General features: G+C 49.1%; 1 protein-coding gene across 1 annotated transcript in view; it reads left to right on the top strand.

Moving 5' to 3' along the window:
- Positions 1 to 6,984, top strand: part of Nos1 (nitric oxide synthase 1) — a 119,138-nt gene extending 112,154 nt beyond the window's left edge. Inside the window, exons 29-30 of the mRNA XM_004636337.2 lie at positions 4,519 to 4,637; positions 5,884 to 6,984. Of these exons, the coding sequence (XP_004636394.2) occupies positions 4,519 to 4,637; positions 5,884 to 5,899 (135 nt within the window). The 3' untranslated portion in view covers positions 5,900 to 6,984. The remainder of the gene's footprint in view (positions 1 to 4,518; positions 4,638 to 5,883) is intronic.
- Positions 6,985 to 22,283: the final 15,299 nt, after the last annotated feature.

The raw sequence follows: 22,283 nt of genomic DNA, 5'->3' as shown, positions 1-22,283 counted from the left end.
TTTTTTTTTTTTTTTTTTTTGGTGTCAGGAATCAAACTCAGGACCTTGCACTTACCAGGCAGGCACTTAGGCCACTCAGCTATCTCCCTGGCTCCCCAGTTTTTCTAAGTGAACAGTGATCAAAAGTTGCTATAGCATTCAGACCTTTATAGCAAGAAATGTGATGCTCCACTATCCCAGGAGGTAGAAAACTTCCTCATAGACACATCACGTGCCCAAGAGAGCTGCAGGATGGCCATGTCTTCAGTGTCTGGGCCTAGGACTTTGTACAATGCAAGAGTAGATCCCCAAAAATCACTAAAGAAAAATTATAGTGAAAGGTACATTGTCCTTGATTCCCCCCCCAGCACATGCCCCTCGATTCAACACACTCATCCCACCATTCATGCTGCCTTCTTTTCGTACATTTTTTTAGTGTATTTAGGACAGGGTCTACTGGGCTACAGGCTCTCACTACACAGCTTGGACTCATAGTGATCCTCCTGTTTTCAGCCACCCAAGTGCTGGGATTACAGGCATATACCACCACGCCCAGTCTCAATTGCTATCTCAGCACACCCCAGGGGCGGGATCGGCACAGCGCGCTGGGGATCGAACCCCGGTCACTGTCCTCTGCCTAAGCAGGCACTTTAGTCCACTGAGCTATCTGGCCGGCCCTTCATACATGTTTGTAGGACACGCAGCTTACTCTCATCTTGGGGAGTGGGTGAGTGTACGTAATACAGTTTGTTTCTTTTTATAATCCCTTTTCCTCTTTCCTTGTAATTCCCCTGCCCCTGCTTTCATCCTTGTCAGTATTACCACTCTCAGCTCACGGCTGTGACTTAGCAGTGTTTGCACTCACTGAGCCGGTCAGGTTCCTGTACAGGGCGCATCGTTATTTGTTTCCCTTCCCTTCCTTCCCCTCGCCCCTCACCCTTGGTCTCCTGTTCCCCTTCCCACTTGAAAGAGATCCATCTTCTTCTCTCCTTCTATCCATCCTTTACCGTTTGTACTTTGCCTTATTCCTATGAGAGATATCATCAGGTATTTAAGCTTGTGCGTCTGATGTATTTCACTTACCATCATATTTTCCAGGTACACTTTCCTAAAGATGTCTCAGATTCATCCTGCATTACGGCTGAGCAGTATTCCATTATGTGCAGGTAGCACATTTTCCTTGTCCAGTCATCCACTGAGGAGTACACAGGCTGCTTCCAGGATTGAGCTATTACGATTTATGCTTCTGTAAACATCGGGGATGCATGTAGTGCTGGAATAGGACACCTTCTGCTGTTTTGAGGAAGATGTCTAGAAGGGAACACCTGGGTCACATTGATCTTTTTTTTTTTTTTTTTTTTTTGGTACCTCGGATTGAACTTGAGACCTTACACTCACCAGGCAGGCACTTAGGCCACCGAGCTATATCCTTGGCCTGAATGTCTAACTTTAGTCCTTTGAGAAAGTCCTCGTTTCTGTGATGGTTGTCCTAGTTTACATTCCCACCAGCAATGTAGAAGGAGGGTTTCTCTTTCAACACAGCCACACCAGCATTTGTTATTTTTTGACTTAGAGATAATTGCTATTCTCTCTGGTATAATTTGCAGTTGTTTTGATTTGCATCTTTCTAACAGCCAATGTCTTTGTTACTTTTCCCGCATTGCTGAGACAAAACACCCAACACTCAAAGTGAAAGGGCGGAAAGGTTCCTTGAGTTCACAGTTTGGAGAGGTATCAGTCCGTAGTTGGCTGTCGCTGAATAGTGTGCCACTACTCTCAGAACCAACCTGCTGGTTGGGTGGCACAAGGCAAGGTGGCACGTGGCAAAGGAGCAACCATTCATGGTGACAGAAGACAGCAAAAATAGCAAGAGAGGCCGAACAAGCCTCTCTCTGTCCCTTATATCCAGTCCACCAGGATTAGGGCAGGGCCAGTCTTATCAGTAGGCTAACCCAGCTATTACCCACCCTTAATCCCAGGACCTTTAATCCCAGCATTGAGCTATCAATCAGTCATACATTCTAGACTTAACCACCTCCAAAACCCCTACAATTACATGAGACTTTTGGGGGAACATTGAAACACAAACCATAACAACCAGAGACACTGAACAGTTTCCATATATATGTCAGCCATTTGTGCTTTTTCCTCTGAGAGGTATCTGCTCACTTAACCTCCCTATTTCTCAATTGGATCTTTTATTTTAGGTGGTCTAATTGTGTTTTGTTCTCTATACATTTTAGGTATCAGTTCTCTGTTTGATGACTAGCTGGCAAAATTTTTCCCATTCTTTACGTTGCCTCTCCACTCTGTTAATTGATTCTTTTGCTGTACAAAAGCTTTTTAATTTGATGTAATCCCATACGTTGGTTCCTGCTGTTATTTCTTGTGCAATTGAGCTTGTTCAGAAAACCCTTTCCTATATCTGTGACTCCAAGTGTTTTTACCTATCTCACCTTCCAGTAGGTTTACCGTTTAGATCTTTGATTCATTTTAATTTTAGTTTAGTACATTGTGAGAGACATGGGTCCGGTTTCAATCTTCTATAGACAGATACCCAGTTTTCCAGCAGTACTTGTTAAGTGTGCCATCTTTCCTCCTGCTGTTGGTCCCTTTGTCGCAGATCAAATAGCTGAGCGTGCCTGGGGATGTCTGTGCATCCTCTGTTCTGTTCCACTGATCCACACGTCTGTTTCTGTTCCAGTACCATGCCGTTTTTATCACTGTTGCTTTGTGGTATAGCTTGAAATCAGGTAATGTAACAGCTCCTGCTTTGTCCTTCTTACCTGAGATTGCTCTTGCTGTGCTGGGTCTCTTCCGTGTTCCGTACGAAGTTTAGGATTATCTTCTCTGCCTGTGAGGCAGGCTGTTGGTACTTTGATTGAGACTACATTGAATCTGTTTAACAGTTTTTAGGAAAACAGTTGTATTGACAGTACTGGTATTCTAATCCCAGAGCAGGGGGGACACCTTCCCATTTCTCATGTCCTCATTCTGAGGTTTTTGTCACTTCCTGCAGCTGACCTCGTTCATGAGTGTCCTTAGTTGCCCGGTCATGGCTGCCTCAATATCCTGAGTCAATTCAAAACACGTACTTGTCATGGTCATTTTGATTTTGTGGAAACGCCAGTTCCACGGTGCCCGATCCAGGGACTCAGGTGGGTGAGGACGCACTGCCGTGTTTTGAAGAGCCTGCTTTTCTGTCAGATGGCACGCCGTGGCAGTGTGCGCTGTATTTTTGATCACATATCATAAAGACACTCAAGAAAAAAAGACTTCCAGAATTGTTTCAGAAAGTGGCAAGAGGGGCTGGTGAGATGGCTCAGTGGTCTAAAGCACCTACTTAGAACAAGCTAAGCTAAGCAAAGCACAGGGACCGCGGTTCAATCCCCAGCACCACATGCCAGCCAGCCCCGCCCCCTGGTGGGTTAAGCTGGCCACACAGACAAAATAAATAAATAAATAAATAAATAAATAAATAAATAAAAGAAAGTGGCAAGAGGGGCCGGGGAGATGGCTCAGTGGAATAAGCGCTTCCCTGGCAAGCGCAAGGGCCTGAGTTCAATCCCCGGTTCCGCCAAAAAAAAAAAAAAAAGAAAAAAGAAAGTGGCAAGAATGATAGGATAAATGGGTTTGAAGTGAGAGGGGGTGTTTTATGGCTGTGGATCTTTTACCATAATAATTTTTTATTTAAACACAACGTGGTTTGTTGTTTTTTGTTTTTTGTTTTTTCACCAGCCTCTGTAGAGCTAAAAGACCTCCCCAAATGAAATGAACCCAGCTGGGGAGATGGCTCAGTAGAATAAGCACTTCCCTGACAAGCGCAAGGGCCTGAGTTCAATCCCCACTTCCGCCAAAAAAAAAAAGAAATGAAATGAAATGAACCCACTCTCCAGATGGCCAGCTTTCTCTAAAACCTCCAGGACCATAAGAGGCTGGGTTTCGGCACATTCCCAAGTGCTGCCCATCTTCAGCACTGAGACGCCTTTAGGCTCTCTGGGCCCTCAGAGATGCTGCCCCTTGCGAACATACCTGACTGCCCACCCCTCTGTCCTGCCAAGGAAGCTCTCATTGCTTCTAAAATTCAGAGATGCAAGAGGCCTGTGCTGCAGCAGCGGCGGGGCAGTCCCAAGCGGCACATGGTCACTTTGCCTTCCTGGCCTTGTTGCTGGTCTCTCGGACTGTACTATGCCACACGTTAGCCAGCACTGCCCAGCTCTGAACTCGAGTTTGCAGGAGTAAGTTGGAGGAAGGAGGAGGAAGAGAGTGGCCTTATTCCTTTGACCTAGGAATGCACAAGCAGAAGTACCACTCCCAGTGACAACGCCAGTGCTCTTGGCCAGCTGCCAAGGGGGACAGAGCATGGCCAACACCAAGCTTTACAGACCAGACCACCCTGAGGACCCTGGGCTCTGCTTCCTGTCATCAGGGACCACTTTCTCTAAGCCTTTCTCCTCCCAGAGCGGCAGCACATCTGCCCCTTCTCCAAGGCCCAAGCCAGCACCTAATGGCTGTTCTCTGGCTGTTCCTATCCCCTAGGATGACAACCGATACCATGAAGATATTTTTGGAGTCACCCTGCGCACCTATGAAGTGACCAACCGCCTTAGATCTGAGTCCATTGCCTTCATTGAAGAGAGCAAGAAAGACACGGATGAGTAAGCCGCCTCCATCTCTCCAGCCGGGGCTGGGCGGGGCCTTCTCTTAAGTCTGGGGGACAGGGACAGCTGGCTTTCCCATGGGGGCATGGCTTCCCTAGGCCAGCAAAAGCCAGGGCAACCTGTGGACCCCATCGAAATGCAAATCCCAGGCTGACACAGGCCTGTTGAATCTGAACCTCAAGAGTTAGGGAGCGGCAATTAAACATGTTAACAATCTCTCTCAGCTGGGCATGGTAGCACACACCTATAACCCTAGCAGTTAGGGAGGCTGAGGCAGGAGGGCCACAAGTTCAAGCCTAGCCTGGGCAACTTTGCAACTTAGCAAGACTCTGTCTCAAAATAAAAATATAAAGAGCCAGGGATATAATTCAGAATGTAAATCCTGGCTTCAAACCTCAATTTATAAAAAGCCCCCTGGGTGATCTGAGCTCTTGGAATATGGGACCCCTTGCTTTAGTCACTGGCGTCCTGCTGTGGCTGGGGCGCCCCCTAGTGGAATGAGAGCCACTGGGCCCTGCTATCACACTTTCATCAACTACCCCCACCCCACCCCCCAAAAAGAAAGAAAACCCAGGAGGGCTTTCTTACTGGCTCAAATTATAATCCCAAAGATTTGGACAACTTCATCCATCCCATAGACATTTCTGGAAGCAGCCTGAGGCACCACGAGATGGGAACAGAGTCCCTACGTAAACCTCACCTCATCTCTGTGACACAGGGACCCCTGCTGCAATCTCACCTACCAGCGCCCTTCCTGTCCCCTGTCGCATGCCTGTTCCCTTAAAGCAGGTCACCACCCAGCTGCCTCCTCCTCTGTAGTACAAGGGATGTGCTCATTTTCCAGATCAGCGCCCTTGTCTTTTTAAGACAACACATCTACCCCGACACACAGGTTGTAGCCTAGCGCGATGGTACACGCCTGTCGTCCAGCAATTGGGAGGCTGAGGGTGGTGGGTTCGAGTCCCACCTGGGCAACTTAGCAAGAGTTTGTCTCAAAATAGAACGTAAAAGGGGCCTGGATGATGTAGCTCGGAGGTAGGGAGCCTATGGGTTTGATCCTCAGTACCACAAAAACAACAGTGTCCCCTGGGCTCGCGTAATTGACAATCACTCCTCCCTCGATTGTCAGAAGTCCCGTTCCTGTCCAGTTGTGTTGGGAACCTTCAGACCCTGACAACACGCTCAGGCCACCTCAGATCACCTGGCTGCTGCAGCTCTAATTCTGTCCCTTCTCCCCCAACAGGGTTTTCAGCTCCTAAGTGAACCCTGTTGCCCAGAGGGATGGCAGGCGGCACCCCAAGTGCCCCAGAGGGGGTGGCCGCAGCTTTTCTAAGTGGACACACGGCTGACCCTTTCCTCCGGGACCCCGTGCGGCCCCCCTCCGCCTCTCGTCCTGTCGCTGTGTCCTGGTTTCCCTCTTCGGGGTTCCGCCCCTCCGTGGTGTCCTCAGGTCTCCTGGGTTTTCTCCTCAAGTTCTCCTGCTGCAGTGTGATGCCCTTCTGACCCGCAATGGCTCCTACACAACCGCGCCTCCCCGCTTGCTGGCTGCCCAAGGCAAATCACGGGTGCATGAAACCAGTGGATAGTGGCCACCGCTGCTGTTAGGGCTTGTCCTGGGGGAAGGGGGCCACTGGAAAGGCTTCGGGCGCTGGACAGAAGGCTGAGCCAGTCTCTGCCGCTCTGTCCCCCAGTTCTTTCTTGGGATGGCATTTTGGTCATGTGTGCGCATCTGTGCGTGTGGCCAGCCTGGCTCTCTACTGATGCCAGTGTCCCTAAAACACTGGAACACCCCCTAACTGTCCTGGTAGAAGGCCAGGAAAGAGGAAGGGGATAGGAAGATTCAGGGGAAGAGCTCCCTGCAAGAGAGAATCACAGAATTGGATGAGTTTAGGTTTGCGTGCTGTTCATGTCCTCCCTGGGAAGCGAGCCGCTGCCCAGCCAGGGGCCCCTGACACAACCACACTCATGGACGCTCCCCAGGCATCCACCTGCAAGGCCCAGAATGAGTGCTATCTGGAAGGAAGGATCTTCTCACTGTGCCACCGGAGACCTGGGATGAGTCTCTTGTCCTCAGTTTCCCCTAGTCGTATTATGAACCTAAAGAATATGCGTGAACTGGCCATTCCTACTGTGGAGCCTGGGAGGAATGAGTGTCCAGGAGGGAGGTGATTGCTACAGTTCCATTCAACCAGGTGGGGCTTGTTGATTCAGCCCTGAGCTAAGATAACCAAAGCCAGTAAAAGGAATCAGGTGCAAGCAGGACGTGGCAACACGCACCATGACCCCAGCACTCCAGGAGGCTGAGGCAGGAGGGTGGCAGTTTCAAGCCCAGCCTGGGCAACCAACAGGCTCAGTGAGACCCTGTCTCAAAATTTGAAAAAGGACTGAAAATGTAGCTCAGTACAAAAGCTCCAAGTTCAATCCCAGTACCACAAATAAAAGAGGTGTGAGGAACCACGTTGAAAAAAATACCCCAAAGGGAACCCCCTCTGCAGGTGGGAAAAATATGGTTCACAAGGGCAACCCTTTCACATTGATCTCCTTGTTCTGCTAAAAGGCTTTTAACAAACACCCTTGATTCATCCAGAAAACAGGCAGTGGAATCTTCAGTGGGAATTGGGGCCAATGTAGTTTCTCTCTCAGCAGCCTGCTGGATTTATCCTCTCAGAGAAATTGGGATGGAAAGATCCAGTCTACAGGTAAACATTAAAACGGAGTATCAGGCAACACCCAGAGAAAGCCAAGAAGTCCTGTGACGCCCTGCCTTGGAGGATGGAAATCCATGTAGTGTCCCTTGTTTTGTTTTGTTTTGCTTTATTGGACAGACTGTTTTCCTTCATGTGCTGTGCACAGGTTTCCTTCCTTGTGCTCAATGAGGGGCCTGCCAATGAGAAGCTGCCCTTGCCCCCACAAGAAGGGGTTGACATCCGGGTACCAACATCCTAAGGGCTCCACCCCCAAGATTCTTAAAGGTCAAACCGTGTCTTTTTTTCTTCTTTCACCGGCGGCCCACTGCAGTCCCGGCCTTGACATGGTGAGTTGGCCCCAGCTACAGTGTCGCCTGCCTTCCTTTAGTCCTAGTTTTCCTGCTCAGTCCCCCACAGATAGACTAAGCCTTCAGCACCCAAGGTGTTGACCCTGCCAAGCTGAAGGGAAGCCACCTGTAACCGCCTCCTCTCCTGCCAACAGTTCGGGCTCCCAGAAACTTTCCTACCAGGTGCTTTCTTCTCAAATTTTTGAACCTTTGGGGACGCTTTCTAAGATGTCACCACTTCCCCGGAACTGAACTGCTGTGTCCAACCTCCATCAAAGAGGAATCGATTTGAGCCCCCCTCTGCAAATCAAGCTGTCTGCTAGAAAGGTTTCCACTGCTGAATAAGGAGTGCTTACTGCGTGCCAGGCAGCCCCCTCCAGCCGCAGGTGGAAGCCTCCTTTCATTTGTCACAGTCCAAAGAAATGACTGTATAGCTATACAACCAGGCTTCTTCTTTCCTCCCAAGCAGGCCTTTTTCTTTTTAAGTAGACCTTTCATCTCCTGCCACAAGCTGCTAGAATACAGAAGGCCAATCTGATACATCTCTTTCATTTGCCAGGATTCCTGGTACCAGCAAGCTGGGCTGTCCTAAAATTCCCATCCTGATGCAAAGACAGGTTGGAGTTTAGCGCTGAAGAAGGGTGGGTAAATACTGCCCTCTGCTGGTGGATTTTAGTTCGCTCCATTACCAGCAATAGGCAAAAACGCATGGTTAGGAATTGCAGTAAGAGGGTACCCTGGATATTTGGGAGTTGCCTGCCCGCATTTATGCAGATGGCTGCGAACTGGCTACCTGCCCTTTCCAGCTGCAGACCCGCCTGTCTAGCGAGGTGGATTGGCTGAGGCAAGGCCCAGTTACAATGTCCAGCCCAAAGGCTAACCCAGTTCTCACGTTCACTTACTGCATCACACAATCTTATTCCTCTGGGGTGTGGAAGGCACCGCGGTATAGACAGAGAAAAAGGAAACACAGTCGTGTCCCTGCAGAAGGTTAGAATCCGGTGGGTAGAGATGCCCTTCTCAGAACTGATGCAGATGTCTGGGGTCTGAGGAGTGGGTGGGATTTCACAGGTAGACTTTGGAAGGGGAGAACTTGGCAGGGAGTGGATGGAATGGGGGAGAGTGGGTGAGTCAGAGCTGGATTGGAAGGCTGCAGATGGGGGCAGGGAAGCGCACAGCAAGGATGGCTGGGAGCCAGGCAGAGAGAAAGCAAATATCAAGGGATTCAGACTTTAATTAGTAGGGAACAGGGAGTCCTTGTGGGTGGTTTGGTTTGGTTTGGTTTCATGGTACAGGGGGTCAAACAGGCAATCTACCACCTTTTTTTTATTTTTTTATTTTGAGATAGAGTCTCACTGAGTTGCCTAGGCTGGTTTCAAACTTGAGCTTTTCCTGCCTCAGCTTCTACAGTGCTGGTATTATGGGCGTGTGCCACCACAACTGGGATCGTAAGGGTACCTTTGAAAGGGGGATTAAGGTGGCAGAAGTTGTGCTTGGATCTGGCCTTAGTCTGGAGGATATGAGTGGCTCTCTGCTGTGGAGGAGAGTAGGCGGGAGGGGCCAATAGATTCTGGGGGCTCAATCTGAGAACCTGAACCCATCCTGTAGAGAGTGACAACCGTGAAATCTGAGTCTTGCCTGTATTTGAGAAAGGAGCCTGGTCATAAAGGACAGCCCCAGGGAAGGTGGATTTCTGGGGGTGTAAAGGCCAGCTCCTCCGAGAGCTCAGGGTGACATCAGCCAAGGTCCCGCCTAGTCTAGATCCACAGAAAGCAAAGTGACCCCCAGTCCATAGACGCTGCTCTAAGAACACGGGGTTCTCCTGCCAAACCCTGTGCAGCCACCTGCTTCAGGCTTCCAAGGAGGTCAGGATTTGCCCTAAGCCAAGAGAAGCGTCCTGACCCAGATCAGTGAGGGAGGTGCCTGCCAAGCTGGGCAGGCAGACATCTAGGCCCCTCCCCCTGTGAGGTATGGGCTCAAAGCGCAGCCCTCCTGGCCAATGGAGAACCATGAGCTTCTACATTGTGTTCCAGTTGGCCACGTGTGCCTAGCTCATCTGAGTGGGCCTTGCTTTCCAAAGCCTCAACATGAATGCACTCCACAGACATGGGCTTGGCCTGTGGAGACCGATGCTGCCCTGGCCTTTCACTCCTCACCTCTCCTCATCCACTGCCAGCCACTCCCCCGCCCCAGTGACAGAGGACCCAAGAGGAAAAGTTAACTCTCTCCAAACCTTGCTTCATCTGAAATGTGAGAATCCCGGTCCCTTCTAGCCATCTGTTTTCAGTTGCAGGTTGATCATCCCTAATCTCAAAATGCAAAATGCTCCAAAATTTAAAACTTTTTGAGCACCACAATGACACCCACAAGTGGGATCATTTTATGCTCAGAACCACTTAAAATGTTGCAGGGCTGTGGGTACAAGAAGCATAAGTGAATTGCGCATCTACATCCGAGTCTCGCCATGGGTCCCATTGCCAAGGTAGCTGCATCATAAACATTGCCAAACCCAAAAATTCCAAAATCAGAAATACTCCTGGTCCCAAGTATTTCGGCTAAGAGACACCCAACCTGGAATACTTGGAAGGGAGGTGGCCAGGAGTCTGAATGCCTTAGTGTGTTTATGGGTATATTTTGTCCTCAAGTACCTGTTCTGAGGTCAGTAGGACATTGGATACACCCCAGTCATTAACATGGTGGCCCTGGCAGGCAGAGGCAAATGTGCCTTAATGCATTGTCTTTTGGACAATGACCCTGGCATTGAAAGTGCCCAGATTTGGTCCCTAACCTGCAGGTGACTCTAGCCCAGGACCTGGAAACTCCAGTGTTGTTGGCAGTTGGAGCTGGGTTGTGCTTTGTCGTGGGGACTGTCCCCATACTATAGGATGTCGAGCAGCACTGTGGCCTCCACTACTAGATGCCAATTGAGACAAACAAGTCACCAGACAATGCCCAGTGTCACCTTGGGGGCAGAAACTACACACACACACACACACACACACACACACACACACACACACACATTCCTTGGGTAAGAACCATTGCTGTTGGGCTTGAGGAACAAGAGAACGCTTGCCGGCCACCCTAGGGCTTCTCACGGTAGGGCTTTCCTCCACCGGTGGTGGTTCCCTTTATCTGCCACCACTCTAAGACCTAAGGGACTTTCAGGGCAGAGAATAGTATGGTCTCACATACCCCGCCCAAGCCAGAAGGATGGCTGATGTTCCTTGGATAAGACGCTGTGTCCTCAATGTTGACTCTAACAAAGGCCCCTGGGCGTACTGCCCTCCCTCTTGGTCTGAGGCTCCTGGCACCCTGCACTCTGCCTCCACCTTCCTTGCTGTTATATTGTCACTGTGACTGTAAGACCCACTCCAGGCCCAGCGAGCAGGACTGGTGGCTCCTGTGGCTGTCCCCATGGGTGTCCATTCTGGGGATGGGGAAGTTGGTGAGGTGGGCGGAGCCGGGGTCCTATCTCAGCACGCACGCGCTGTCCAAAACTCAGATGTCCCCCAGCTCTGAGCTCTTGATGCTGCTAATTGCTACCAAGTGTCCTGTGTGCTCCAGAACCTTCTTCCAAGGACCGACGCCCACCCCAAGCTCCTGAGAGGTTGCCCAGGCTCCATTGGCCGCATGCTCTTCTTCTGTATAGTTCTCATCTTCTAATTTTATGGGATTCAACAAAAGTCTATTTATGCCTGTTTGCATTATGGTTAAAATATTAAAAAGTGGATTCCACTCGGTTGGCTGTGGTTTTTGGTTGCATGTGCTGGGAATTTCTCACACCTTGGTGGGCTGTCACAGTTGGGTCCCCTGAGAGTCACAGAGTTGGCTGGAGGCTGATAAAGGGGGTGCCCTTGGGTAGGGAGAGGAAGTCCAGGTGGTCACCAGAGGCCCAAGCTGCCACACTGTCTCAACAGAGGCGTCAGCCAGCCATGCAGGGAGTTCTAGAGGTGACCTCGAGTTGGGGTGCCGCTCAGTAGCAGAGCACTTAACTATCCAGACGTAGAGCCCTGAATTCCATCCCCAGCACTGCAAAATAAATAATAGATAACAAAGCTGACCCATCAGGGGTGTCCTGATTCCAGACTTGGGTTTGGTTTTGTTTCGTTGTTATTTATTTTCAGTACTGAAAATTGAATCTAGGGTCTTTGCCCTGAGCTATGTTCCTAGCCCTGTTTGTTTGTTTGTGACACAAGGTCTCCCTAAGGCACTAAGTTGGCCAGGCTAGGCTCAAACATGTGGCCTCCTGCCTCAGCCTTCCAGGGCTTGTAGCCATATCGTCTGAGCTCAACTAGAAGGCCAGGCTCTCGGCTTCTGGGTCAGTCCCTCTCAGGCCAGGCGGCCCTGCAGCTGCTGCCACCCTGAGGGGCTACCCCCGAGGACATGTCAGCAGCTGGGGCTCTGGATCTTGTACCCCAGGTGCATCTGCGTGGTGCCAGCCCACATCCTGCCCACCCGCTCTCCCGGCCACCCGGGCACCCCTGTGGGAGAGGCATCGTGACAGTGCGTACCACCCTCCCCCTCCCCCAGCCCTAACTCCTTCACTCACAGCCCGAGGCCCCTCCAAGCCTGAGGGCCAGTTCCAAAGGGACCCCACAGGTGCAGCGAAAGCAGCCAAGGCGCAGATCTCAAATGCCTGACAGGTTGGTCACGCTGAAAGGACAGACTGGTCAGAGTTGGGGGCACCGTCATGCCCCCTGAACATGGCCATCTGTACACTGTGGCCGTTTGCCATTCATGCCAGCTTCCTGATTAGAAGCCATAAACCACTCAACATGCAGCGCTCTCTCTTTTTTTTAATTCTCAGTATTCAAGATTAACCCAGGGCCTTTACACTCAGCTACGTTCCCAGCCCTTTTTATTTTTAAATTTTGAGACCGGGTCTTGTTAAATGGCTAAATTGTTCAGGCTAGGCTCAAACTTGCTATCCTCACGTGCAGCCTCCCAGGGGGCTGGGATTACAGGTATGTGTCGCTGCAATCAGGTGACATTCAGCTTTTTAAAGTACAAGATAACTTCTTTAGCATGGGACACACACACCCTTTCTAACTCCTTAGCCCCACCCCTGAGGCTCACGATGTCCAAGGTCAAGTGTGAAGGTCAGAGACTGAACAAGAATCAAAGAACTCTTCTCAGTGCCATATTTCTTTGTGTCCTGCAAGACATTTGCCAGCTAATGGCAATGAAAAGCCAGTCTTCACAGGGGTGCTCGGCATGTTGCCGTTCACAATCACCCCTCCTTGAGTGACCCTGCACACCTTCTGAGTTTTTACTGTGTCACCGCCGCTGAGTTGTTTTTCCAGTATGTGACTGTACTCTCCCCAAGTTAAGGCTTTCAAAACTAAGCCAGGCATTGGGGTTCACACTGGGAGGCTGAGGCAGGAGGATTACCAGTTCCATTCTTGCCTGGGCAGCTTAGCAATTTAGTGAAACCTTGTCTCACGATAAAAAATAAAAGCCTGGGGCTGGTGAGATGGCTCAGTGGTCTAAAGCACCTACTTAGAACAAGCTTAGCAGAGCACAGGGACCGTGGTTCAATCCCCCAGCACCACATGCCAGCCCTGACCCCTGGTGGGCTGAGCTGGCCACACACACACACACACACACACACACACAATAAATAAATAAATAAATAAAAGTCTGGGGATGTAGCTCAATGCACAGGGCTTGGGTTCAATCCCTAGCACAGAAAGGGGGATAAAAAGATTAGGAGACTGAAGCGCAGAGAGATCAGTGGGTACAAGGTTGACAGCTAATAAATGTTGGAGGTATGGAGGGCTGGCCAAATAGCTCAGCAAATTAAAGCACCTGCAGGCAGGCTGTGGGGGGAGGGGGGATGTTCAATCCCCAAGCATGCTGTGCCGGCCCCGCCCCCCGGGTCACACTGAGATGGCAATTGAGACTGGGCATGGCGGTGTGTGCCTGTAATCCCAGCTCTTGGGAGGCTGTAAACAGGCAGATCACTAGAGTCTGATCTAGTAATGAGATCCTGAACACCCTGTAGACCCTTCTCTAAAAAATACAAAAAATAAGTAATAAACATTAGAAGTAGGATCTGGGTCCAAGCTATCCAGGCCAAGACCTTGCATTCTTATCTGCCACTCCATGCTAACGTGCCCTGACTATCTCAGGTCAAATCCAAGCTCCTCCACGTCCTCCCTGTGCCGCTCTGGATAAGCTGCCTCACCTCCCTGTGCTTCCATTTCCTTGCCATAATATAGACTATGGATGTCGTGACTTCAGTGGTGTGCAGTAGGATTAAGGGAGTTGCTGTGTGCAGTACACCCGGGTAGGACGAAATGGGGCAGGGTGGGATGGTGGGTGGGATGGGATGAAACAGGAAAATAATTGGACTGGAGCGCTCGTTCCTGCCAGCTTCCTCAGCTGTTTTCTCTTCTAGAAGTTCAGGTAGCTCTATCTTGAAGCAGTTTGATACGCAAGCACCTATAACCACCTGCGGCCACAAGGGCCACTTTTAAAAAGCCAATTCCTGGGCATCTCTCCCACCTGCCCACTACCACTGGTTCCAGAAGCCCCAGACACCTGTGTCCTAACCAGCTGCCCATGTGATCTCAACACACACACACACACACACACACACACACACACACACACACACACACACGCTGGGGTTTTGGCAGGTCCAGCCCCAGAGGCTGCTGGGGACAACAATCTAACATTACATCGCATCCCAACTAGGTGGCTTCTGTTGCCTGGCAACCAGGTGAAAAAAATCAAGTTTACACCAAAACAGACTCTTCCCAAGCACAAATCAAAGGAGAAAGGAGAGGGGAATGAGTATATGTGGGTGGGTGGCTTGGGAGGAATAAAGGATGTTTTAAGTCTTTGCAGCTCTACATAGCACTGGGGCTTTCACACAGTAAATCCATAGGGGATTTTGGGGGAGGGGTTGTGGGTTTTGGGTTTTTTTTTTTTTTTTTCTTAATACCTTTCACAATATCACCAAGAGAACAAAAACAGGGAAGCCATTTATAGTGGGGTAGATCAATACAGTGGCCAACCCACACCACCCAGAGGAAATCACTGTGCTGATGGTCTCGGGGGGAAAAGAAGATGCAGTTCATCAACTAGCAGAAGGATTCAGGTGCTCACGATCTGCAAGGTGAATTTTTTTTAAATCTCAGGTTCTTTGTATCACCAGGCTTACCCGTGGCTGAGAGCTGTAAATGCAAGCAACTCCACATTGTTTGGAGAATAAAGGACCCGAGGCTCCTGGCCTTTCTCCACCCGGGTTTTCTCAAGTGGAACTCAGGGTTGAAATTGGAAGCCCAGGGTCTCCTCTCTTTGCTAATTTACTGCATGCAAGAATCTTAAGCTCTTCAAGGGTGACGGAATCTCCCTCCCTTTCCTCTCCTTCCTTGTCCCAAGCAACAATCAATCGAATACCAGAGAGCCACAGACGCCCGCCTAAAACTCAGGTCACCATAACCTGGCATTCACTAAACATTACACAGTGTGTAGCTGACTCCATTTTGTTTGGCTAGCTCTGAAAAGAGTCGCTAAAGAAAACGCAGTTTGTAGCAGAAAGCTAAGAGCAAAATCTAGGGACAGAGAGACACCTGTCCCTTTTTCCTTCCAAGCAATGGCCTCACCTTCTTTGAAAAACACACCCTGCCCCCAGATTGTGCTTAGAGAAACGTCTCTTTCACACTGTCATATTTGGGGTAAAGGCATTTGGTGCCACCAGGGACCACAGGAGAGAGAACCACACCCTTGGGCCCACATGCGCCACATGCACTGGCCAAGGCAGCCCTGTCATCTTCCTGTTTCTCCTCCTTGCACCACCAAAACCTTCCCTTCCAGGTTGACCACAGTTCTAAATACACCTTTTATTTGCTTCTGTCCCCTCCCTGAAATGACTGTCTTCTCTCTGCTGGTCCCATTTCTATTGCTAAAGATTTGATTCAAATACCCCCTTCTCAGGCGCCCACTTCCATTCTCCATCTGTATCTTCTGTCTGTACCTTCTGTCTGTACCGGTCACTCGGCATGTAGAAGGTCTTGCTTTGCAGGAGTTGTCTCCATGCATGGACACGGATGCGTTTTATCTGCTTTTGTGTATCAGTTACCTATTGCCGAGTAACAAACAGCCACAGAAATCTTCCTGACATGCTGCAAGGCTCAAGGTTGGAGAGGGGTGCCTCTGAGCCCAGGAATGCAAGTGGCTTCCACATGCTGGAAAAAAACAAAGAGCAAGTTTTCATTGACAGCCTCCAAAAGAAACAGCCCTAGGGATGCACTGGGGATTATTGATGTCCAGGGCTATGAGAAGGATTTTAAAATTAATTTTATTTATTTATTTATTTTTTGGACTGCCTTAAAGGCAGGTCTGGTAAGGCATGGAGAACTGGGGATTGAACTACAGTCCCCTGCGCCTGACTGGGTTTGCCTCCACAGGGCTGTAAGATAATCACTTTGTTATTTTGAGCCACTAAGTTTGCATTCATTAGTTATGGTAGCAATACAAAGCTAATACCCAATCAGTATTAGTTTGATATTGTTTTTGCTCTGGACATAAAACGTTTCCTTGGCTGGGGAGATAGATCAGTGGTCAAAACGTCTGCCTGGCAAAGCGCAAGGACTCGAGTTCTATCCTCAGTACTATATACTGTGCCAGTCCCGGAACCTCTCCCCCAAAAAGCTGGGTAGGCATGGTGGCATGTACCTGTAATCCTAGTGCTGAGGAGGCTGAGGCAGGAGGATCACTATGAGTCTGAATTACATAGTGAGACCCTGCATCAAATAAAAATTTTTAAAAAGAATTTTGAAGAAGTGTTTCCTTGCTTTCCCCAGCTTCTGGAAGCGATCTGAATTTCTTGGTTTATGGGCCAGCATCACGCCCACCTCTAGCTCTCATCATTTGGTCTCTAACTCGGGGGTCCTCTTGCCCCTTCTTATGAGGACCTCAGTGATTACACTGAGTCATCCCAAGTAATGCAGCATGATCTCTCCATCTCAATCCCTGGCTTCATCACATCCGCAAAGGTCCCTTTGTCACATGTACAACAACTTCTAGGGACTGGAACATGGATGTGCTTGGGAGCCACTATCCGGTCTAGCACATTCCACCCCTTGGCATAGAAAGAGTCCCTGGATTTTATCCCTAGTACTGCAAAATAGAAAAAAAGATTGGTCAATTGATACACTTGCAGAATCCACCCACACATTCATTCATTCACTTGGAATATGATGGTCACCTGGTAGGTTTCAAGCTTTAAGTGCTCACTTTATAATGGAGGGAGCGACAGCGCTTGCCTCAAACTGACAACAAGTGTGCTTGCCCCCCACCACCCCTGTTAAAAGAAATATGTTAGGGAATGGTTGGTGATTTTAGTGGGGATAAAACAAATAAAGGAAGGAAAAAGAACAGATTGACACTGCCAGGGAAGGCATCTGCAGTGAGGTGGTACCAAAGAAACCAAGGGGGGCGGTTAGGGAGATAGCTCAGCAGCGTAAGTACCTGCCCAGAAAATGCAAGGTCCTGAGTTCCATCCCTGGTACCAAAAAGAAAGAAGAAACAAACAAACAAACTTAGAGGGGGAGCAATGCCAAGCGCATAAAAGGATTAGTTGGTTCAACAAAGTGTCTCAGTAGATTGTGTGTGTGTGTGTGTGTGTGTGTGTGTGTGTGTCCCATGCACACGCATATGTGTGTTTGGTACTAAGGACTACACCCAAGTACCACTAAGCTATTTCCTCAGCCCTTGTTATTTTGAGAAGGGGTCTTCCCAAGTTGCCCAGGCTTCCTTGGAGCTGCACCCCTCCTGCCTCAGCTTCCCAAGAAGCTGTGATTGCAGGCATGCACCACCATGCTCTACTCGTTCAATAGATATTTAAGCAACACTGGACGGAGGCCCTACTTTAGCATCCTGCAGGGAGAGATGCATGTGCCACAAAACAGATGAAGTCTACCTGTGGGCCCCCTCTCCAGACAGACCTGTACCATCTCTCTCATTCCATACAATGCTCTCGGGTTTACTGATGAACTTGTCTTTGCCTATTCCTCTTCTAGCGTGGGACCTCTAGACAGCACAAGCTCCAGGCCACTTGCAACCTAGATCTGCCTGCGCAGGGGGCAAAGGCGGCAGTCACTGCACGGCATGCGTTGTTATGATTTGGGGACATGATTGGGAGGGGAAGCAGGGGCTCGCTGACAGCGCCGGACAGAAGATGCTTGCTTGGTCTTCGGGCAGCAGGCCTGCGTTTCTGTGGATGAGTGGAAAAGCAGGGGCTGAGTGGGAGCAGCCCGGCAAGTCCTCCAGGAAAAGCGACTGGGATGGAGGAAAGGTGGATCAGGAAAGACAGGCTGTGCGCGAGGTTCTCCCTCGGTACCCACGAGACCCGCAATGCCATAGTAAAATTCGCAGCTGTTCCTGACAGCACATGTGCTGCATAAAACCTCGAGCTTTGCTTGCTTCTGGTTATGTGCTTTTTGTCAACTTCAAAAATCACTCATCTTGAAGGTCACAGGGCTGAGCAATATATTATTAGTCTCCCACAGGCTCTGCTGCAGATAACACCTCTGCTGAGTGGGTCAGGATGATAACAGCGGTTGCCTAGGTTACTTTTCAGGGACCTGAAGGCTGCTTTTGTCCAACGCACCAACTTCACTTGGATTTGCAGGTGTTCCAAGGATGACCTTTTGATATCAAGAGGCCTGGAACTCCACCCTCAGGTTACAGTAAGACCCTCATTTGCTGAGCCAGCGTCCCACAAGGCATCATGGAGATTGGTTATGTAGCCATAGAGCAGAGATCAGGTCTTTCCTAACCACTGTCCCCATGCCTTAAATCACCGGCCCCCTTTATCTCCCAGTTATCTGCAAGCCCCATCCTCTGGGAGGTGGAGTTGATCTTGGTCACCCATCTCTGTGTGTGATGGCCTTGTGAATAAACTCTTTTTCTTTTGCAAAACTTGTTTGTTATGGTGGACAAAACGCCTGGTTTAGAAACGCTCAGAATCTTTTTTATAAAACAGTATAGTATCTGCATGTAACCTATTGACATCCTCCATATAGTTTAAATCATCTTTAGGGTCCTTATAACACTTACTATATAAAAAAAAAAAACCTACTATAAGGCAAATGCTACATAAATAGCTGTCATATTATATTGATTTGGGGCTGTTGACTAGAAAAATCTGCACATGTTCAATACAAACATAAGCTTTTAAAATATAGTTTGGATCTCCACAGGATGGGTGGGTGGTTGGTTGGATCCCCCAAAGGCAGAGCGCACAGACCCAGTGCTGTCTGTGTTTACAGTGAGTATAAGAGATCTTCTTGAGGATTCTGAGGCAGGTTGAAATGACCTCTTTAATGAGCTGGCCCAAGATAACCACAGTGACACCTGTGGTCCAAGCAAGCGCATGCATGGGCTCGCTGCAGCAAAGCAGAGAGAACCAACAGGAAGGCCAGGGCGGGGAGCCCACGCACACCCCTTGAGGATCTGACCTTGTGTTGGGTGCTTTTACGGGTAAGGACCATATCTCAGAACACAGTCAGGGAAGAGTGGTACAGCAAGAGAATATCATAGGGCTAAAAAGCATTTTCTGTTTTTCCTTTTCTGGTCCTGTCCTGCCCTTTCCTGTTCTGTGTGCTGCTAGTGACCAAGCCCAGGGCCTTACATGTGCTAGGCAAGCACTACAAAAGCATTTCCCTTGTGTATGGACTTATGCACAAATTCTGTCCATGTTTTTTTTTTTTTCTTTCTTATGGTAACATAGGTGGAACAGAAACTCCTAGCTTAACCACTCTTAAGTGAACACTGCAATACCATTAAGGACATTTGCAGAGTAGTGGGTGTGACCGTCGCCACCATTCCCAGAAATTTTCATCACCCAGAATTGAAAGTCTACGCCCATTAAGCAGGTAGCACCCGCTAATCACCACGAGCTGACAGGCTGGCCCCTTGCATTTGCCTATCCCAGCTGGCTCCTTTAAGTGGGACTCTCACACACTGCCTTTTTGTGTCTGGCTTCTGTCACCAGCATAAACTCTCAAGATTTATTCATATCATAGAACCTGCCAGCGCGTTCCTTTCAGCGTTCAAGCAACTCTACATTTATGTCTCTGCTACATTGTGCCAATGTTTTCAAAGGCTAAATAAGCTTCTGGCCTGGGCCGGGGACCCAAGAATGTTATTCTAAAGGGCCTGGCATCCCTTTCTTTGAAATGTAAATATCAAGCAAGCTGAGGTCCCTATATCCCTGTCACTGTGAGGGTTTAGCCCTGCTCTTTGTCCCAAGCCATAGCCACCTGCTCACAAAAATTTGAGAAGTTTTATTATTCTTCCAGGCCCAGGGAATTGGCCAGCACAGTGGGTATCCCTCTTATTAGGAGTAGAGGCTAAACTAGAAAAGACTGTACGGCAAAAGAGAGGGGTCAAACCTCTTACCTGAGGGTGAGTTACTATAAATCTTAAAAGCAGGCATAGTTGCAGGCCACATGGGAAAGACATCCCCTTTGAGATCCCATTAGTACATTAGATGTGCTGTGTGCTGTGGAAGCAGCTTAATAGTTATTCAATAATAAACTTCCGGGGCCAGGGAGATGGCTCAGTGGAATAAGCACTTCCCTGGCAAACACAAGGGCCTGAGTTCAATCCCCTGTTTCACTAATAATAATAATAATAAACTTCCCCTTTCTAGCCAGGTGTGGTGGCACTCACCTGCAATCCCAGCACTAGCATTCAGGGATTGCAAGTTTGAGCTTGGCCTGGGCAATTTAGTAATGCTCTATCTCAAAATAAAGGATTTTTTTTTAAAAAGTTTGGGTATATGGTTCAATGTGAAGGCCCTGGGTTCAATCCCCAGTATTAGGGGGAAAAAAAGAACAAAAACACACAAAAGTTAAAAAATAAAATAAAATAAAAATCACTTCCCCTTGTTGTCCACAGTGATGGAGGGCATTTCTCAGGGACGAAGAGGCTTTCTTTTTGTGCCATCTTTGATCAGAACCCAGGAAGAGTGAAGGGTATACTGTCCAGCGTCACTGATAAGAAAGCACCAGACTACAGGAAGAGCTCCTGGTGTGGCTCACCCGCTGCGGGCCAGGCTTTGAAAGTTGTTGGAAACTGTTTATCTGGTCCAGGAACCAGTGAGGGTGAGATCCTTTGGGGTGAGCAGGGGGTGAGCAGTGTCTCACTACGTCTCCCAGGCTGGCCTCAAACTCACAGACTTCTTTTAGCCTCAGCTTCCCAAGTGCTGGAATTCCAGGCATGCCAGGCTCAGCTGAGAGTCATTTTACTAGTTCAGCTCTCTGGGGCCTCCTGATTTCCTAGTTGAGGGGAAGCTTTGCTGCAGCCTGTGTCTCTATTTGGAAATTGATCTCTTGTGGGATGCAAACATCCTGAGACAGGGTCCTGTCCAAGAGGAGATGAAGCTCAACCCTCCCACCCATGCAGTCGGCTCTTGATTTGCCCAGGAAGAGCATGTCAGGGTGCACGAGGAGGGGCATATGTAGGTTTATGAGGCAGGAAGGGAGTACGAGAGAGGTGAAAACGATGACCAGGAGTTGGGGGGTGGTGTGGTCTTGGGGTATCCACAAGGTGATGCTCCAGGATGCGTACTCCTACTATCAGGTGACTCATTGACGGGCTAGGTTAGCATGGAAACCATCTGACTGTGTTTGAAGTTCAGAGCGATGGTACTCATCTAATCATGCAGCTTCCTGGGGGTGGAAATCTATGGCAGCTGAGAATTTACAATATCAGAGGAAAGCAGAGGCTCAGGTTGACAGGTGAAAAGCACAGGCTTAGCTGGGCCCATGGTACCCCACAGGCCTGTAATCTCAACCGTCTGGGAGGCTGAGGTGTCCAGGGCACACAGCACAAGGCTTGGCACTGAATGGAACCAATACAGTACTGTTCTGATACACTGACGATACCCAGCCACTTCCTGCTGCTCTCTGGGTTCAGATCCAGATCTTTGTCCTCAGGACTGAACCAGTGATCCTCATCTCTAGGAAGTCTGTTTTCCTTTCTGTACCCCAGGGTACCTAGTGTCGGTAACAGGAAGGATTGCTGAGCTGAAGACAACGAAGAAATGGATACAGGACGGCTCTCCACCTCCAGCTGCCCACAGCAGGACATGGATGTGGGGCGGTGGTGACTTCTTATCATTACAGAGGGCCAGAGCAAAAGGTTCTTGGGAAGCAAATTGACTGCTTGGCACACCACCTCAAGATTATCGTTTGTTATTTTTACAACATGTGGCTAAGAGCACAGTCAAGCAGAAGTCAAGTGGATGTGGATTAGAATCTTGTTTTCTAACCTTCCAAGCCTTACTTTCCCCATCTGTTATTTGGGGAGGATGCCAGTTCCTAAGGATTTCTGGGAGACCCGAGGAGCTACTACACAGAGAGTGCTCCGCATACATGAGAATACGAACTTCTGTGGATTAAAAGCTTAATTAATTTTTAAAAATCGATGCTACTAGCCTGACTTATAAACCGACGCTGGAATCCTACCTAGCACTCTTGGAAGGCTGAAGCAGGAGGACTACAAGTTCAAGCCTAGCTTGGGCAAAGAGTAATTTAGCAAGCCACTGTCTCAAAAACAATTGAAATGGGGCTAGTGAGAAGGCAGGA

This window comes from Octodon degus, unplaced genomic scaffold, assembly GCF_000260255.1.
Source record: "Octodon degus isolate 3935 unplaced genomic scaffold, OctDeg1.0 scaffold00079, whole genome shotgun sequence".
Classification (NCBI taxonomy): Eukaryota; Metazoa; Chordata; class Mammalia; order Rodentia; family Octodontidae; genus Octodon; species Octodon degus.
Note: the sequence above shows the minus strand (reverse complement) of the source record. Positions and strands in the feature narration are given on the sequence as shown.